The following is a 20,850-nucleotide window of genomic DNA, read 5'->3' as shown; positions in this document are numbered from 1 at the left end:
GGCCTACACCAGCCAAACCCGGACGATGCTGGGCCAATTATACACCTCCCTCTAGCACTGAGATGTAGTGCCTTAGACCGCTGCATCACTCGGCAGCCCTCAGGGAGGTGTGATTTGAGTAATGTATGTCAAATCAAATTGTATTTGTCACGTGCTGATACAAATTCTTACTTTACAAGCCCTTAACCAACAATGCAGTTCAAGAAATAGAGTTAAGAAAATATTTACTAAAACTAAAGTAAAAAATAAAATAAAAAGTAAGACAAAATACAGGTTAGTCGAGGTAATTTGTACATGTAGGTAGGGGTAAAGTGACTATGCATAGATAATAAACAGCGAGTAGCAGCAGTGTATGTGGTGGAAGTTTGAGGCGAAATGGACTGAGTAATTGAAGTAAACATAGAGAAGTGGGTGTGGGGAAACACAGGCAAGACTCCAAGTTCCTGACCACAGTTATTGTGATTCTGCAGAAAACGTCTGCCTCCCCCAAGCCCTACTAGTAAAACAATCCAGAACAAGTAGTCTCGCAAGCTTCTGAACATTGTCGATTTTAGCTCTCTGACTGCTTTATCGGATGACTTACCCGACGCACGCTCTGGCTCCACGAAGTGAATTTGTTAGTGCTTTCTGCCACAGTAGGGCAGGCACACAGAAACTGTCAGCATGCTGCTCTCTCCCGCTCTCTCTCATTGGCTGCTCCAGAGTGGTTGGGAACACCGGCCGCATCCTCTGTCCCCCAGAGAGCCCAATGTGCTGAGGTCACAGTTATGAATCGCCTCCAAATGACTTCACTCGGAGAAAGCACCTGCTTTGGGCGAGCCCGCATTAAATCACTCAGTGGACGTAGGGAGCCGGAGCAGACCATTTCTTTCATACGGACACTTCCCTCCTCCAAATGGGAACTTTGCCGCAACACTACACTGTGAGCGTTATGAGACACATTTTCGATCAAACGAGATCCATGGGGGGATGGTTCATTTAGCAGCTTATCACAAATCACCTGGGTACTGGTGGTGGGGTCTGTAGCATGATGTACTACAGTATCCATAATACTCTGTAACTATATCTGAGGGTCAGAATGCAGAAGTCAGTGCTGATCTAGGATCAGGTCCCCACTGTCCATGTAAAAACTGATCCTAAACCAGCACTCCTAGTCTGATACGCTTGATAGTGGCATACAGACCTGGAGGGCTGTTGGGAGTTGTAGTTCACAGGAGGATGGCTGTTATTTAGTTCTTGAGCACCAGAACTACACCTCTCTTGTCGAATAGATGCCCATTTGTCTAAATAGGTCACAGATTGAGGGAAGCTGTAAGGACGAACACATCCATAAAAAGTCACCTAGAGATGAAGGACAGCCACTAAGCAAATAGATGATACAAATATTTCACCTTTGTCTCGTCTTCCTCACTATGGTAAAGGATGCCTTGCAGTGCTTAGAAATGTATTTTGTTTTCGATAAAATCTCTTCTGTTGACTAATATCAAACTCTTGTCTTTACTATTCCCCACCCTGTCCTACCCCCTCCCATCTCTACTCGTCTTTCTCTCTACAGCTTGAAGGACGGAGAAAGAGGGCTGGGCAGCCAGGAAAGGAGCAAAGCCACCAAACAAGGATTGCTTTTCAGCTTCCCCAATATCCCCTTTCCCCCTTCACCCCTATCCCGTCTCCTTCTGCACCACGGCTTTTCCCTAGAAACTGTACCTGGCGTCCCAAACATCCCTCCCTAATCACCCCTCACCCCCTAAATCTCTGATGGATCAGAGGACTCAGGGGGGGCCTGCTACTCCACCCCCCCTCCTCACCACTGCTCCCCCAGGAGAGCGAGAGAAGGAAGGAGGAGGTGGGAAGAAAGATGAGGAGGAGGAGAAGAAGGAGGAGAGAGAGGGGTCGCAGAGGGACTCCTGTTCTGCTGCAGGTGGAGGAGGGGGCTCCGGTGAGCAGCAGCCACCACAGTTCTCTGTCAAAGAGACTAGCCTCCATGAGGGCAATGTCAAACTCAAGATTGGCCTGCAGGCAAAACGCATGAAGAAGCCGCCCAAGATTCTGGAGAACTACGTGTGTCGGCCGGCCTTCAGGGCTACCGTGAGACCAAGCGGGCGCGGAGGTGGCCGGGGGAGCCGCGGAGGAGTCGGGACAGGCGACGGGGGCAACCAGACCCAGAGTCCTCCACACGGCAGGGAGAGAGAGCAGAGTCCTGGCATGAACCGACCCATCCCATTGTCTTCATCTCCCTCTGCTGCTGCCCCTACTCCTCCTCTACCTGTTCCTGCTCCCTCCACCACTTCACCCAGTCCAGTGAATGGGAGTACTCCAGCTAAACGGGTAAGCAAGGAAAGCATGTATTATGCTAGGACGTTGATTAAAAAAAACACATCCCTGTCAAACAAGGAATCCTTTCCAAAGAGACTATTAGAAATTGCACAAGACGTGTCTGGCTTTGGACTGTGACAAAAATAGGCAAAGCAATACTGACAGCCAGTTCACACATATGAGAACATTTCCAATTCTTCCAACACTGTTTCACTGGTTTGAATTCACAAATTATATTCGTTACTTGTAAAGTCGATTTGCTTCATATTTTACACAATCATCTCAGTTTCTTTGAATGTATTCACTTTGTGTCCCATTCTGGCTTGTCTCCCCTTCCAATCATTCCCTGCTTCTCTTCTCTCTGCTCTGCTCTGTCCTTGTCTGTCCCGAATACGTTTTGAGTTTAGAGCAGTGCTCTCCAACTCTGTTCCTGGAGAGCTACCCTCCTGTAGGTTTTTGATCCAACCTCAGCTATAGCTAACCTGATTTAACTATTCAACCAGCTAATTATTAGAATGAAGTGGGCTAGATTAGGATTAGAGCAAAAACCTACAGGACGGTAGCTCTCTAGGAACAGGGTTGGAGAGCCCTGGTCTAGAGGATCTTCCCCTCTGGGCAGAACTGAGAAGCAGTAGAGGACAGGAAATTAAAATCAATGAACTACAGTTTACATAGGGAGAAACAAAACCTGATTGGATTTCATATAGACTGTCTAGGTTGCCTTATTGACAGGGTTGGCTTTTAGCATGCTTTATGTGGTTTTCAAATGCTTCTTTCTGAGCAAAATTGTTTCGATTAGGTTTTCACTTTTAGATAATTACCAGAAAGCATTGGTTGGGTTTGGATACATATCAGAAGATTACAAATGTCAAAATAGTCAGACATGAATAAAAAATAAAATAAAAAAGCTTTTTAGTGAAACACAACAATACCTTTCTGGGAACTACCTTTCTGTGAAATGGGTAGGCCTTATCTGCAATCAATGGCCTTTTAGATTTTAATATTTGTATTCTCTTTTCGCAGGGTCTTCCAAAACTGGCCTGCAAGTCGGACAAATCTGAGGCGAAGTCGGACGGGAAATCCGCCGCCTCTACGGAGAGACCGCTGAATCTTCATCGTCCTTTGGCAGACGGCAAACGCACCATGCCTCTGGGAAGAAGACGCCCACGCCCCAAACCAAGTCTCCTACCTCCTCGCCCTCCCCTCCTGCGCCCCCATCACCGGAACCCAGCGTGGAAGCCGCTACTAAACCTCCTGGGTACACTTACAGCAGTGAGGGTCTGAGGGAGAAGGACTGGGGTGTTTCTAGTTGGGGGGCTCCTACTGTCACTGAGAAACTTGCGCAACTCATTGCCACCTGCCCTCCCTCAAAGTCCACCAAGGTGAAACCCCCCAAAACGACTTCGTCTCCCACCACCCACACCGCTTCTAACTTTATGGCCCCCACCCCAAAGCAGCGAGACCGCGCTATGGCCAACAGGGCGACCTATTCTAGAGCGGTCCACCTAGCTCCACCCCCTCCCGTCTCGCGCCCTCCTGGCCGCCCCTATGGCTCCCGGAACAATAAAGACAATGTTTTGGAGAAATCATCCACCCCGCCTGGGAAAGAGGAGGCAGATGGGGCCAGCAAGTCTGGCAGCAGCAACAACAGCAACAGCAGTCGCAGCAGCAGCCCTACATTAACTTACGGTGGCGGCAATAACCGCCTGGCAACAATTTCAAAGGACAACAACGACAGCAACAGTAATGGCGCGAAGCCACTACAGTCACGTCTTACTCACTGCCCACCGCTTCACTCTGTCTCCTCCTCTTCCTCATCACCACCTTGTTTGTCATCCTGCTCCTCTTCAGAGAAGAGGACGGGGAGCGGGCCAAGTCGCCAGGGCTCCCCTGCCTCTCAAGGACACCACTCCCGAGACCGAGACAGTCCCTCCCAGGCAGAGGAGAGGGAGAGCAGTGAGAGAGAGCAGGAGCCTGACCGGGTCGGCCCCAGAGACTTAACCAAATGCTCCCTTCCTTCAGCATTAGGCAAGCAGGAGGCCAAGGACAAGGGGGCTAATCAGTCACTCAGAGGGGAGAGAGGCAAGAGCTTGAGCCCCAGTAAACACAGTCCCAACCCCATTAAATGCAATCCCAACCCAAATAAACGCAGTCCCATAAGGGAAAGAGATGGTCACACCAGTGGTACCTCCAGTCCCCCGGAATCTGTGAGACGGACTGCCTCGCCACCAGAGCCCGCCGGCAACCATTCACCCCCTCCTCTCAGAGACGAGTCCCCTGGAGACGAGTCACCGGGTTCGCCCCCAGAGCATGAGAACAAACCCCTGAAGAAGCGGCGAAGCAGAAAGCCCCGCTGGACCAGAGTAGTGAACCGGACACAGAGGGCGGGCCAGTACTGCCCCGTTGACCAGTGCGAAACCATCATGCCTTTATCCTCCTCAGGCCTTGATACTCCCCCACCCATACGCAGGCCTGTAGGACGGCCTCCTAACCCCAATAAGGTCAAGCCTCCTGCCATGTCTCAACTCTTTCCTCAGCCAGCCAGGAAAAGAGGACGGCCCAAGTCTAAAATGCCACGGCTGGATGCCCCCACTCGGGGACGTCCCCCTCACAAGCTGGCCCCCTCTAAGGTATTTTCTTTACACAGGTCAAAAGAGGAGCAGGACCCCCCTGTTCTCCACCCAGAGGTAGATCTGAATCCTCCCAAACCTATGCCCAGGAAGCGGGGGCGACCCAAACGCCTGCCCCCGACCTTGCCGCAGGAGGGTCAGCCCCCCACTCTGGCGCCGGAAGCGGGGGATGGGAAACAGTTCCGGACCAAGGGCAACGGGCAGCTCATCATGAAGACTATCATAGGCAAGATCAATAAGATGAAGAGTGTCAAACGCAAACGGTTCCTTAGCCAGATCCTATTAGGACCAGGGTCCGGACCAGAGCAGGAGCCCCCCAGAGGAACTGCCAGTGGGGTGGTGGGCCAGGTAGCAGCTGCAACCCAGTCTCTATCCTCCTTGGCTGCTTCTTTCGGAGGCAAACTGGGACCCCAGATCAACGTTAGCAAAAAGGGGACGATATACATGGGGAAAAGGAGAGGGCGCAAACCTAAAGCGCCAACAAATCCCTCGTTGGCAGCTCCAACATCACCCACTGAGGGGCCTTTCCTGTCCCCAAACACCACGTCGCCCCTCCACCACCATCAGTCTCAGCTGCAGCACCAGCTCCCGTCTGCCGAGGTGTTCCCCTCCCCCTCGCTCTCCCAGTCCAGCGGAGGCCAGAGCCCCATCAGTGACTCCTGCTTTGTGGCGCCAGGGGCAGTGCACTTCCTGACGCACCCGCACTTCCACAGCCACGGCCACCACTCATTCCCCTTCCCTCCCCCAACGTTCTCAGCCCCCTCCCCTCGCACTCTGGGCCCTCTGGGCTCCTCGGCTGCCGTGGCCTCCCAGAAGAAGTCGTGCCGTGGCTACCATCACCACCACCATCATTACAGGCAGCACTACCACTACCGTAAGCTATCCCCTCCTAGGCCCCTCCACCCCACCTCCCCTGCACCTCTGAGTGAGCTGAAGGAAGCCACTCCCTCTCCTGTCAGTGAGTCTCACAGTGAGGAGACTGTACCCAGCGACAGCGGCATAGGAACAGACAACAACAGCACTTCTGACCGGGGTGAGAAGACCGGTGGGGCAAGTGGCCTAGGTAGCGTGGGGATACCACCTGGCATGGCCAGTGGACTGCTAATCCCAGGGGTGATGGGCTCAGCCGTGGGGGTAGGGGTTGGAATAAACCCTCGCGGTGGACTAAGACACTCGTCGTCAGTGCTGCTGGAGCACCCCTCACCCTCTCCGTCACCACTGGGGGCGAGGTCCTCACCAGACCCCCGCAGGCCCCTACTGGCGACCCCTCCCTCTGCACTAGTGGGCCACAAAGAGAAACACAAGCACAAATGCAAGCGCCGGAGCCACGGCTGCCCGGGTTACGACAAGCTAAAGAGGCAGAAGCGCAAACGCAAGAAGAAGTACCTGCAGCTGCGCTCCCGGCGCCAGGACCCCGACTTCCTGGCAGAGCTGGATGAGATTGTGGTGAGGCTGAGTGAGATCAGGATAGCGCACCGCACCCCTGCGCTCAGGCTGGGCAGTGGCCTGGGGATGCCCCCGGGAGCTGCGGGGGCGGGCAGAGTACCAGGGTCGGTAGGCAGGGCCACTGGGGCCATAGGAGGCGCTGGCGGCCCCCCTCCGCATCACTACCTGCACAGAGACCTGCTTCCAACCATCTTCAGGATAAACTTCAGCGGCTACTACTCTCCCCACCCCTCTTACCCCTGTGACTCTCTGCACTACGTCCGCAAGCCAGACCTGAAGAAGAAACGCGGGCGCCCTCCCAAGCTGCGGGAGTCCATGTCAGACGTACCATTCGTTCATGGGCTGGGGTTCCCGCTATCTAGCGGTGGGTTCTACCACCCATCCTACAGTGTTCCATACTCCTCTGGTCCCCTTGGTCTGGGCTACTACAGAGGATACCCCCCAGCCAGTGCCCTGTACCCCCATCACCAGAACTCCCACTCTGCTCCATCCCACCACTCCCATCACTCCCCCTCCTTCCCCCCACCACCTCCCCCGTCCTACGTGCACCACCACCACCCGTCACACCTCCTGCTCAACCCCTCCAAATTTCACAAGAAGAAACACAAGCTGCTGAGACAGGAGTTCCTGGGTGGGGGCCGGTCTCCCGTGCTCTACCCGGCAATGTCCTCAGAGCTGTCGTTCGGCTGGCATCACAAACACAAACACAGACACAAACATCAAGAGCGCTGCGCAGAGGACGACGGGGAAGAGGGAGGAGGAGAGAGCCGAGGCGGAGCCGAAATTTCCGAGAGCCCGGGGTCAGGAAGGGGAGAACGCGGGGCCGGAATGGCCGAATCGCTGCAGCGCTGTCGCTTTGGAAGAGACTCCACCCCTACTACCACCAGTGCCAACAAACAAGCCACGGCCACCTCGGCCAACTCTCCTTCCTCGTCTTCCTCTTCCTCAGCCGAGAGGTACAAGCGCAAGGAGACATCCCTGTCTTTCCTGGGGCCCTCTCGCCTGGCCCAGGGCAGTGCCAGGCCCAGGGGCCACCAACACGTCGAGTCCTGGTTCAGGAAGGGCAGCTCCGAGGCAGACTACGCTAAGCTCTCCCGGAACCCCGCAGCTGTCGGCCAGGGCCCGTTCACAGACGGTCAGGGAGAAGATCCAGCTGGCTGTTCAGACAGCGAGGAGGAAGACGAGGAGCCCCTCACACCCACAGACGAGGCGGATCCCAAGTCCCAGGACCCCCCGCACCACACCAACCTGTTCGCCACCGCCCTGACCCCTACCTTGCTGAGAGGAGGCCGAGTCAGGAAGGGAGGGCCGGCAGAGAGTTCTAACTTCACCCGGATGGAGCGGATGCTGAGAAAGGAGCACTCCACATTAGCAGAGAGGAGAGAGATGGGTGAGTCATTGTGACAGGGCTTTCTGTTAGAGAGCAATATGCTGAAATACAGTGAGCTCCAAAAGTATTAGGACAGTGAAAATGTTTAGTTTGTTTTGACTCTGTACTCCAGCACTTTGGATTTTAAATTATACAATGACTAAAGGTTAGTGTAGACTGTCAGCTTTCATTTACAAACTTGTTGGATGCATTTTCTGTTTGTTTTGGTTGTGTTTTAGATTATTTTGTGCCCAATAGAAATTAATGGTAAATAATGTATTGTGTCATTTTGGAGTCACTTTTATAACTTTCTCACTCATCATTATTCACGATTCATTCAGGATTATCCATCATAATGGTAGCATCCACATTCATGTAAAAGTGTTTAGAAACCTACTCTATTCTTATTTACACTGAACAAAAATATAAACGCAACATGTAAAGTGTTGCATATTTTTGTATATTTACAGAAATATAAACGCAGCATATAAAGTGTTGGGTCCCATGTTTCATGAGCTGAATGGAAAAATCCCAGTAATTTTCCATATGTACCAAAAGCTTATTTCTTTCAAATGTTGTGCACAAATTTGTTTACATCCCTGTTAGTGAGGATTTTTCCATTGCCAATATAATCCATCCACCTGACAGGCTGATTAATCAGCATGATCATTACACAGGTGCAGCTTGTGCTGGGGACAATTAAAAACCACTGTAAAATGTGCATTTTTGTCACACAACACAGTGCCACAGATTTCTCAAGTTTTGAAAGAGTGTGCAATTGGCATGCTGACTGCAGGAATGTCTACCAGAGTTAGTGCTAGAGAATTTAATGTTAATTTCTCTACCTTAAGTCACCTCCAACGTCGTTTTAGAAAAAACCTCCACATCCATCTTCTTCACCTGCGGGCACATTGATAGCCAGGTTGAAACACAACCAAAACAAACAGCAAATGCATCCAACAAGTTTGTAGTCACAATGTAATAATTGCATGCTAGGATTATGGGACCAAATACTACACTTGACTACTTTAATACACATATAAGTGAATTTTTCCCAAAATGGGGGGGATGATGTACAGAAACTACTGTCATTTATTAACGGTTCGCCCGATATGGATCAAAATACCCTCAAATTAAAATCCCTGTGCTATTGCTCTGAATGTGATTTCTGCACCAAAATCTTTCTTTGTACTTCTTTGGAATTGAACCCAAATTGAATCTGACATTGTGAAGGTTATTGAATTGTGTACCAAATTTACCTTAAAAAAAAGTTCTGCTGCTAGTGCCTCAAGAATTCAGCTTTCTATTTTGTTTGGATGATGTCCGCTTAGCTTCATTTCTTGGCAATAAGTAGTGAAATTGGCCTGGTATGTATAACCACGAGTGACAGTATTGATTCCAGGGTTTTGTTTCCATGCAGTGACCACTTTACAAACCACCATATGGCATAGTGAGCACTGAACGTGGTGTGCGTCCCAAATGGCACCCTATTCCCCATAAAGCACACTACTTTTAACCAGGGCTCTGGTCAGAAGTAATGCACTATAAAGGGTATAGGGTGCCATTTGGGGCGCACACCGTGTTCAGTGCTCACTATGCCATATGGTGGTTTGTAAAGTGGTCACTACATGGAAACAAAACCCTGGAATCAATACTGTCACTCATGGTTATGCATACCAGGCCAATTTCAAGATATCTCTGCTGGATCTCAGTGTTCAATGACTCATTATAAACGGGGTGGTTCGAGCCCTGAATGCTGATTTGGCTGAAAGCCATGGTATATTAGACCGTATACCACAGGTAGGACCAAAAATGACTTTTTACTGTTTTAATTACGTTGGCAACCAGTTTATAATAGCAATTAGGCACCTCGGGGTTTGTTGTATATGACCAATATACCACAGCTGACTGCTGTATCCAGGCACTCTGTGTTGCGGCGTGCCCAAGAACAGTCCTTAGCCGTCGTATATTGACCATATACCACACCCCCCCGTGCCTCATTGGTTAAATTTATCCTTTAGAAATCCCTTGGAGGAACACAATGCCATCCCCTGTATGTACATCTACCCTCCACCGGCCCTGACATTAGATAGCCCTAACCAGTGATTAAGGGCTTGGCAGCAAAACCCCCATAATTACTTAAACTGGCCCTGCTTTTGTGTGATTGTCATTGTATCCTTGTAGGATGTCCAGCGAGATGTTTTATTTCCATAAGAATAGTTGACTCGCCGTGATAGTTGAGCTGGGTGTTTTGTTACAGGCTATATTTGGTAGGCTTCCCCATCAAAAGCTATCAAACTGAAAGGCTGCTTGCATCTCTGTCTTAGATCAATGTGTAAACACTACACCTGCTCTCAGCTAATATAGATGAACAGGGAAGACTGTGTGATTTGGGTAATGATTCAGCTCCATCAAGCTGCCTGGCTGCCATTGACTGAGATAAGTGTGTATGTATTCTATGTGTGAGAAGGCCAGGTTCGCTCGGTGGAAGGCTCCTGGTGAGGCGGCATGGTGTAGTAATCCAGGATTAGAGCTCAGGACACAGGGTCGTTCTGCGGTCACCACCACCATGCAGGTAGCCTAGTAGGCAGGGAGGCAGAGTGTGGGATAAACCACACACAGGAGTGTGAACCAGAAGAGTCGAGAGGCAGCAGGGGGGATGCTGGAGGGGCTTGGTGTCTTTACTTATAGTAGGACCGTTCACTAATGTGATGGACTTAATGCAACACTTTATGGCTTGAAAGGAAAAGCTGAAAAAGTATGAAGTCATTGTTCATTACGTGACATAGTATTTCAGTTTGCTGAGGTGGGCTTAGCCTATATGTTTATCCATAATGAGCTGCATTTTGGTGAGGGAATTGGCAGTGGATATCAATGGCAAATGTAGTAATTTCCTTTCAATTTAAGGTTAAGCCTTGATAATTATTAGATAGCATTACAAGACCGACAGAGGAAATATGTTGGCCTAACAGTGGAACTAAGCTAGGGCTTGGAATGGATAATAAATATACGTTCATAAGTGTCACGCTGCAGCTTATTCCTATGTTCATCATCTAATTCCCCTCTCTTCTCTCTATTTGTTTCTTTGCAGGCTGTACATCAAGTGTCCAGACCCGAGCCGACCACTCTACCCCTGAGGACCACCTCAGGCAGCACCACCACCACCCTCCTCTGTTCCACTCTTCCTCCTCCGCCTGCCTCTCTCACTGTGGCCACAACTCGCCGTCCCAGGGCTGCTGCCTGGACGATGATGCCTCCCCGCCACACCACTCCCACCGGGCCCAGCCCTCTAAACACAGCCTGCACCATGTCAACAAGATCCTCCGTGCAAAGAAGCTTCAGAGACAGGCGAGGACAGGCAACAACATGGTCAAGAAGAGAGGCCCCGGGCGCCCCAGGAAGCATCCCTTGCCTTCCCCGCCCCCGTCGCCGTCGCCGCCCCCTCTGGCCGAAGTGACCCAGACCAGGCACCGGGAACGTGGAGGAGGAGCGTGGAAGGGGGACACTGTGACGGACGCGATCGAGTCGGTGGTCCAGGGCCAGTTCAGGAAAGGCCAGAAGAGGAAGCACTGGGAGAGAGATAGGGAGGAGGAGGAGGAGGAAGGGGGGGAGGTGGAGGAACGAGCTCTGGACAGGGAGGAGAACCTGGGTGGCTTGGGGATGAGGGCCAGTGCTGAGGGAGGAAGTGGTTGGCTCACCCAAGAGGAGCTGCACCGCTTTCGCAGGTAAAACCACCACCACTACAGGCCAACACGTGATTGTAGCCTCAACGATGAGAGTGGAGAACCGTGATTATGTTGCAGTTTACTTCCATAGGCAGCGCTAATCTTAGATTTTAGCAGCTGTGTGTATATATATATAGAGAGAGAGACTATCAAGCCAGTCATCACTATAAACTGACTCTTTGTTCTATTTCAGTGCTCTGGAGGGGAAACCAGATGGCCCCTCCTCCCCGGAATGTCCGGGCACAGTCTCCATAGAACAAGCTCCACCCATGCCTATAACCAGCCAACGGGAAAAGAGAGCAGCCAGGCCTCCAAAGAAGAAGTTCCAAAAGGCGGGGCTCTACTCTGATGTGTACAAGACGGCAGAGTGAGTCCCATAAGAGAGAAACACAGACATGTCAAATCTGGATATACCCGTTTGCTTACCAAAGGTCAAACCAGGAATATTTAAGGGCATATATGGACATCTCACTCTCGTTTTGTTCCTGTTTTTCTTTCAGTCCTCGTAGTCAGCTCCTGCAGATGAAGAAAGAGAAACTGGAGTACACACCTGGGGAACACGAGTATGGGCTTTTTCCTGCCCCTATCCATGTCGGTGAGTGTTCTTGCCTGCAAGCACACACACATACACACACACACTTTGTCATGACTAGTTACTTCATTTCTCTCTCCCCCCTTTCAGGAAAGTACCTAAGACAGAAGCGCATTGATTTCCAGTTGCCTTACGACATCTTGTGGCTGTGGAAACATGACCAGGTGATCACTGCTAAGTGTTTTCCCCTATAGTCGACAAGCTATAATAGCTTTAATAGGGATTTGTCCAATCTATATAAGGATTTGTCTCTTTTATGATGTAAGGCCTGCGATAGACTAGCGATCTGGACTATGAGCAGTTCTAGCTTGGACAAGGCTACTTACTTATGATGTAATAACCTACATTTCTTGGTGGTTTTAGCTCTACGAGAAGCCCGATGTCCCCCTTTATAAAAAGATCAGATCAAGTGAGTACACAATCTTAAGATCCAGTCGCTTAAATTATAATGTAACCAAACGCTATTTAATGCTGTGTCCCAAATGGCACCCTGTTCCCTATATAATGCACAACTTTAGACCAGAGCCCTATTGGCCCCTGGTCAAAAGTTGTGCACTATATAGGGAACAGGGTGCCATTTGGGACGCTGCCATGGTCTGGTCAAGCTATTGTGTATATGTCCTTGCCTTGTGTAACTGTAGACGTCTATGTGGATGTGAAGCCTGTCTCGGGTTATGAAGCCACCACCTGTAACTGCAGGCCTTCCGGGGAAGCCATCGACAGAGGCTGCCTTGACGAATGCCTCAACAGGTATAAACACTGGTGTTAGAGACTAAAATACACCGGCACACTGGTATATGCTCCCAGGCGTGCTATGTTTATCTACAAGGAAAACGCTTTCGACCCTGCTTGGGTCTTCAATTCTACATAAATGTTCAGAAATCTGTCGTGGAATAGCATCTCAAGATGTGAATTTAATTTAACATGAATAAATCATCTTGGTGTCTCCCACTTGGCTGTATTTTTTTCCCACTCCCTCAGGATGAGCTTTGCCGAGTGCTCCCCCGGCACTTGTCCGTGCGGGGAGCAGTGTGACAACCAGCACATCCAGAGGCATGAGTGGGTGCAGTGCCTGGAGCGCTTCCGTGCCGAGGGCAAGGGCTGGGGCATCCGCACCAAGGAGCCCCTCCGCTCAAGCCAGTTCATCATCGAGTACCTGGGAGAGGTCGTCAGCGAGCACGAGTTCAGGTGAGATAGATTTGAATGCATGTATTGATGTGTGGGTTATTCATACAACATTACATAAACTCATCAAAAAAAGAAACGTCCTCTCACTGACAACTGCGTTTATTTTCAGCAAACTTAACATGTGTAAATATTTGTATGAACATAACAAGATTCACCAACTGAGACATAAACTGAACAAGTTCCACAGACATGTGACTAACAGAAATGGAATAATGTGTCCCTGAACAAAGGGGGGTCAAAATCAAAAGTAACAGTCATTATCTGGTGTGGCCACCAGCTGCATTAAGTGCTACAGCATCTCCTCATGGACTGCACCAGATTTGCCTGCTCTTGCTGTTACCCCACTCTTCCACCAAGACACCTGCAAGTTCCCAGGGTCATCTCAGGATGAGCCTGCAGGAAGGGTACCACATGAGGAAGGAGGATGTCTTCCCTGTAACGCAGAGTGTTGACATTGCCTGCAATGACAACAAGCTCAGTCCGATGATGCTGTGACACACCGCCCCAGACCATGACGGATCCTCCACCTCCAAATCAATCCCACTCCAGAGTACAGGCCTCAGTGTAATGCTCATTCCTTCGACGATAAACGCAAATCCGACCCTCACCCCAGGTGAGACAAAAACGCGACGTGTCAGTGAAGAGCACTTTTTGCCAGTCCTGTCTAGTCCAGCTACGGTGGGTTTGTGCCCATAGGCGACGTTGTAGCCGGTGATGTCTGGTGAGGACCAGCCTTACAACAGGCATACAAGCCCTCAGTCCAGCCTCTCTCAGGCTATTGCGGACAGTCTGAGCACTGATGGAGGGATGTGCGTTCCTGGTGTAACTCGGGCATTTGTTGTTGCCATCCTGTATCTGTCCCGCAGGTGTGATGTTCGGATGTACCGATCCTGTGCAGGTGTTGTTACACATGGTCTGCCATTGCGAGGACGATCAGCTGTCCGTCCTGTCTCCCTGCAGCGCAGTCTTAGGCGTCTCACAGTACGGACATTGCAATTTATTGCCCTGACCACATCTGCAGTCCTTATGCCTCCTTGCAGCATGTCTAAGGCACGTTCATGCAGATGAGCAGGGACCCTGGGCATCTTTCTTTTGGTGTTTTTCAGAATCAGTAGAAAGGCTTCTTTGGTGTCCTAAGTTTTCATAACTGTGACCTTAATTGCCTACCGTCTGCTGTTAGTGTCTTATCGACCGTTCCACAGGTGCATGTTCATTAATTGATTATGTTTCATTGAACAAGCATGGGAAACAGTGTTTCAACCCTTTCCAATGAAGATCTGTGAAGTTATTTGGATTTTTACTAATTATCTTTGAAAGACAGGGTCCTGAAAAGGCGACGTTTTTTTGTTGTTGCAGAGTTTAATGCACCGAGGGGCAAAACATAAGTCACATTTTCACTTAGGGCTCTATTTTAACAAACCTAACGCAATGGTAAATCTTAGCGCTGGCGATAGCGCTATAGGTTAGGGGGTGTGTCAGAAATGTTTTTGTTATTTTCACAACCGGAATTATAGGCTCAGTAGCTGGCGGTGGCCTGAAAGGGCTGGGTTTTGATGACTAAACAAGTTGTAGGTGTGTCGAGGCTTGACCCCCTCACTGGCTAATCAGAATGTGCTCCATGGCAAAAAAAATGTGGTTGCTTCAAATTGTGCATTTAGGGATTCTTTATATATTTTTTAAACGATGAGAGAGAAAAAAATCATAAAGTGACATGTGAATTCACAATGCAGATATGGTCCTGCGTATAACCTCTAGGGGTAATGCAGTTCACTCTACCGCTGTCATGACTACCAGACGGCGCTCACCTTACTGCTGTCTCTGTGTTGCACCTCTCCATGTTCTCATTGGTCAGTACATGGGTCTTCATGTCCCACTTCTCATCAATGTGATGGCTCTTTGCAGTGGATGTATGACAGCGTGTCCATAGACATTAACAATCTGTTGTTAACCTGGGCAGGCACAATTACTGTATAACCGCGTAACCCACGGTTATGGATGAAGACCATCATGAAATTAAAATAATTGTCATAACCCTTTAAATATTTTTGTTGTTGTGTGTGTTTGGAACAAACAGCTGACTGAAGATGGGACTGCTGTGCATTTGTGCGGTTGAGTCCATTTCTCCTGTAAAATGGACTCTTAACAACGTGATGGAAACTTTGTTGCTCCTTGCTGAAACAAGCAAATAAGTATTCGGTTACACCCCCCACAATGCAACAGCAGCGCACATAGGAATACAATGAATAGAACGTGCTTGGAACCTCTAATCATAGCAATTTGACTGGTAAACTCATGGGTACACTCGCAATGGCTTCCTGGTATTGTGGTGCAATAATTTCCATGGTAATGTAGAATGGTAATTCAAATCATGTTAACTGATGTTTCTCATGCAATGGAATGTATTTTTTTTTTAAATTAACAAATCATAGCACATATTTTATTTCCTGCTTTGCTCCTATGGGTACACTTGCAATGGCCGCCAATCCACCCATTATGCCATCACTGTCTTGAAATGGGGCGTTCGTTCTATTCATTCTATTTCTATGCCAGCGCATCCAGTCAGGAGCAGAGGAGGGGAGAAAATGTGCGTAAACTCCCCCGTTAGTTTTGTTGTTGCTATTTAAATGGTTATTATGGTGACTGCAGTCATTTGGCTGGCCAATTACCGCCATCCCAAAATTCCATGACCGTCTCAGCCCTATTGTTAAGGTCGCATATGGGCTGTTTGAGAGCACACACTTTGTACTTGCAGAGCAGTCATTGCACAATTTCTCCATCCGCTGCATATCAACTGCAATCATTTCTATAATCAGCACTGTGTCATTTTCTCACGCCGTCCATTATTGCACTTCTTTTGTGTGAAGAGCCTGTCAGATGTCTGTTTTCAGGGACCTGCGCTGCTGCCAGCAACGGTTTGAGTCTCACGGTGCCTCTGTTTCAGATGGCTAAGCATTGCAACTGTACTGCCATTAGCTCAATTCCCTGTCTCACTCTCTGCCATTTTTCCAACCGTTAACAATGATGATGTGCGGAGTGCTTTACATCCATGGCAAATGTTTAAAAAAGACTATAACTCTAATCAAATAGTTACATATACGCTGGGAGTCAAACAAGTACAGGTGGTGAGTTTAATAATAAACGGAACATCGAACAATATAACAAGCACAAGTAACGTATAGACATGAAACACATAAACAATACTGACTGGGGAAAGAACCTAAGGGAGTGCCAGATATAGGGACGGTAATGAGTGATGCACTGATGTGACATTTTTAGCCGATATCGATATCTGCTATTTTCCTTGACAACAAAAAAAACGATACCGATATTTATAATTTTTGCGGCCTTTTAAGCATTCTAGTACAGTTAAATAGTTAACACACACATGGACGCAGCGGCCTAAGGCACGACATCTCAATGCAAGAGGCGTCACTACAGTCCCTGTTTCGAATCCAGGCTTTATCACATCCGGCAGTGATTGGGAGTCCCATAGGGACTAGCACAAGTGGCCCAGCGTCGTCCGGGTTTGGCCGGGGTAGGCCATCATTGTAAATAAGAATTTGTTCTTAACTTGCCTAGTTAAATAAAGGTTACACACACACACCACACTGATCAAAAATGATTTTGTTGGCGTTTACGTATGTCCCCATTACCAGTAAAACATCATCAAAACCTATTTCTCTCATTTACTTGCTGTGCTGTTTTGTTGTTCAGTCGCTTCATTCGCTTCAGGATTTCTATGAACACCGTTTGGGTCTTTGCATGTCAAAAAAGAAAACAATGACCAGTAGATAACACAATTTGACTAGCCACAATAAGGATTAGCCTCAATAGTGGACTTTGCGGTTAGCCTTCAAAATTAAAAGTATGTCATTGACTGTGAGGCAAATCAATACAAATAGTAGAATTATGCCATAATTTAACAGATCATGCTGAACTAGGTTGGAATGTTGTTATATAAAATCAACAAAAGACAATAATTTGTTAATTTGACAAAAATCTGTTGAAATCACACTGGATGGATTACACTTTTGAATTGCATTGGGGGGGGGGTACTTATTTAACTGTACAGGCCTACCTATGGATTGTGGATCAATGACATGGGGCATCAGTCTACTTAGTGACACCCAGAGAACAGCGTCGTAGCTATTATTGCTGGACTCTGAAACAACTGTGAATTGAGCCACATTTATTGTCAACCTATGTATATTGAACACTATTCCTGAGGAAAAACTATACTGATAAATATATTGGGTAATGAGTAGACTAATTGAGTAGACCGATACCCCAATCCTTAGGTAAAGCTGTACAGTGCCATATGAATGTCAATGCACACAATAGGCTTACACCTCCTTACTGGGGAGGTGACAGTCACAATCTTAATATTTACGTAAACTCTTCAGAGTTGTGTTCTGTAGGTGTCACCGAGTAGACTGATACCCCATTTCATTGCTTCACATTCCAACCTGGTTTAACATTATCTAGTCTAAATATGGCATGATTCCACCAATTGTAAACTTCTGCATCACGTTCAAAAATGTACTTTTATTTTGAAGGCAAACTGCAAAGTCCACTATTGTGCCTAATCCTTATTGTGGCTAGCTTCACAACACATAACCCGGTTTGGTGGAGCCTCACTAGCCAGATGAAGCTTGCTGGCTACTTATAACAATAGCTTTGGGCAACAGGGATAAGTAACTGGATAGCTATTTATTTTCATGAACTGAAGTTCAATTTCAATCGGCGAACAACAAGTGGTTACCTAGCTAATACTTACTCACGAAGATTCCTAAATCATTGCTAAGAATGAAAATGACTGCAGTTTCTATTGGTCATTGTTTTCAGGCTGGTTGTATTGGTGTTAGCTACATTTACATTTAAGTCATTTAGCAGACGCTCTTAGCTAGGTACCAAGCTAAAGCTAGCTACCCCAGAAGTTGTGGTCAAATAAATAATGCTTTATTACCAATGCGGTATTATAAACACATTGTTCGTTGCCGGTGTTTGTTTGTTTGCAGACTTTTTTGTACAGCTTTGACAGTGCTACTGTATCTTTTTTGACACTCAAAGACCCAAACAGCGTTCCATAGTATGTATGTCTTGAAGCTAATAGCAGTGACGCCATTACTGTGTAACTCCGGTAGGGCAACATCTGAAAAATAGCGTGCTTGAGATTGTGTACCTGTGCTTGACCACCCACGACAGAGGCAGTTGATTGTCACAGGCAATGAATTCCAGTATCTTGGCTTTAACGGATTTCACCTTTTGAGTTGTCTTGCTGAAATGTTCTTACTCTTTCAAATGACTGATCGACTTGTTGACTGCTCGATCCACACAGCAGACATTGCGGGCTAAGTTATGAATGCTGTGTTTCACGTGTAGCGCAAATTTTACGTGCCGCCATTACTGCACGTTATATAGGTATGCACGTCAGCTTTGACATCGGTTTTGCACATCAGCTTTAAATGTTTGCATTTTTAGCTAATATCGGCTGATTCCGATATGTTCACTGATATATCGTGCATCCCTAGTAGTAAGTGAGGTACTGGAGTCCAGGTGTGTCTGATGATGATGATGTGCAGGTGCGCGTAATGAATGATGCCAGGTGTGTGTAATGATGGATCCCAGGACCAGTGGCGGGAGAAGATGTGACAGAAATTCTAATAAAAACAAAACAACTGGTTTTAAATAGACTCTGTCTAAATACAGTTACAGGCACCATAATTGCTCCCCGTGGGCATATAATATTAAGGTAGACTATGGAGGGTTTTACGCACATCCAAAATAATAATGGAAGCTGGCTAAAATAATAATTAAAAGGGGGATATCGGCTCATTGTTTTGCTCCTCCCTAAGTTGATCTTTCGATAAAGCTTTGGTGATTCATATGTATTTCAAAGCAATCTCATGAGCCAAACCCATTATTGATAGGTTGGGCTTTCCATGGCACTGTGTGCACATGTAGGCCTAAATGTCTTTTAAACACATAACATTCACACTTCTATACAGAATAGGAGTCTCCTGTCAGTTGTATGCAGTGTCTACCCTAAATGTGTGTAGTGTTTAAAAAAAAGATCTATATATATAATATAGATGTATAGACTGATAGACCCCCCATTATCCCCCCACATTCTCTATAAAGAATCTGTCGTTGATATGGTGGAGGACTGAATTGTTAGGAGGATATGGGCACCCCTCCCACTTCAACGCAAGATCACCGATCTTAGACAGGTCAGGTAACGTGCGTTTGACACTTGCACCTCCCTAGTGCCAGTTGAAAATAGAGCCCTTAGTCTCCCAATGACATCAATTTATAACTAGGGTGCGTTCGTAAATTCACTCTTGAGTGCCAGAGTGTGCTCTAGGCATTAGTAAATTCAGAGCATTGTCAGATTGTCCATTCGTAAATTCAGAGCGTTTCCCCCTCAGATCGCTCAGAGAGCACACTGGACACTCTGGCCGAGGAGTAGGCTTGATCCAAGCGTTCTGACCTCACAATGCCAGTCAAGAACCCAAGCTAACTGGCTAAAGTTGACTAACTTGCTAGCTACTTCCAGACACAAATGAGAGAACACCTCACTCTGACCATTTTACTTGCCATAGCAGAGCTGGTTAGGCAGTTTTTATGTTATCCAGAGCGTTGGTGACTGCAACTGTGCTGCTGGCAACAATTTAATGACGCTTATTTTGCAGAGGTTTACTGACACCGGCCATATTCATCGGGTGTTGAGCGTTCGTAAATTCATCAGCTATTCTGCGCTCTGGCACACTCAGACGAGAGTGCTCTGAAATCGGAGTAGATAGCCAGAGCGAATTTACGAACGCACCCTTAAGTGGAAGTTAGCAAGGATTCGCCACCAAATCTATTATTCTTTCATGTTAAATCATTATTATTTTTGTGGGCCTTTTGAATGGTTCTGTGGTGTTCATCTGTATTCCTAAACTCTGCTTTGTATTCTCATATCCATGTCATGTCTTCTAATGTCCCTCTCTCTCCCCCCTCTGTGTGTCCTGTAGAAGTCGCATGATGGAGCAGTACTTCTCCCACAGCGGCCAATACTGTCTGAACCTGGACAGCGGCATGGTGATCGACAGCTACCGGATGGGCAACGAGGCCCGCTTCATCAACCACAGCTGTGAACCCAACTGTGAGATGCAGAAGTGGTGAGTTAGTACTACTACTACAACAACATGCCATTTGACAGGCGCTTTTATCCAGACCGTCTGAGTGGGAATAGAACCTGCGATCTACTACAACAACATGCCATTTCACAGGCGCTTTTATCCAGACCGTCTGAGTGGGAATAGAACCTGTGATCTACTACAACAACATGCCATTTCACAGACGCTTTTATCCAGACCGTCTGAGTGGGAATAGAACCTGCGATCTACTACAACAACATGCCATTTCACAGGCACTTTTATCCAGACCGTCTGAGTGGGAATAGAACCTGCGATCTATTACAACAACATGCCATTTCACAGATGCTTTTATCCAGACCGTCTGAGTGTGAATAGAACCTGCGATCTACTACAACAACATGCCTTTTCACAGACACTTTTATCCAGACCGTCTGAGTGGGAATAG

At 47.8% G+C, this 20,850-nt stretch overlaps 1 protein-coding gene across 1 annotated transcript in view; it reads left to right on the top strand.

Moving 5' to 3' along the window:
- LOC115128210 (histone-lysine N-methyltransferase ASH1L-like) overlaps positions 1-20,850 on the top strand; it is a 52,485-nt gene that overhangs the window by 3,699 nt on the left and 27,936 nt on the right. The window contains 11 exon segments of the mRNA XM_065017661.1: positions 1,556-2,325; positions 3,337-3,453; positions 3,456-7,779; positions 10,850-11,483; positions 11,677-11,850; positions 11,984-12,078; positions 12,166-12,239; positions 12,439-12,484; positions 12,717-12,825; positions 13,057-13,263; positions 20,280-20,426. Of these exon segments, the coding sequence (XP_064873733.1) occupies positions 1,756-2,325; positions 3,337-3,453; positions 3,456-7,779; positions 10,850-11,483; positions 11,677-11,850; positions 11,984-12,078; positions 12,166-12,239; positions 12,439-12,484; positions 12,717-12,825; positions 13,057-13,263; positions 20,280-20,426 (6,497 nt within the window). The 5' untranslated portion in view covers positions 1,556-1,755.

The sequence above is a fragment of the Oncorhynchus nerka genome, linkage group LG4 (assembly GCF_034236695.1).
Source record: "Oncorhynchus nerka isolate Pitt River linkage group LG4, Oner_Uvic_2.0, whole genome shotgun sequence".
NCBI classification, from domain to species: Eukaryota; Metazoa; Chordata; class Actinopteri; order Salmoniformes; family Salmonidae; genus Oncorhynchus; species Oncorhynchus nerka.
This window is presented reverse-complemented; position numbering and strand designations above follow the sequence as displayed.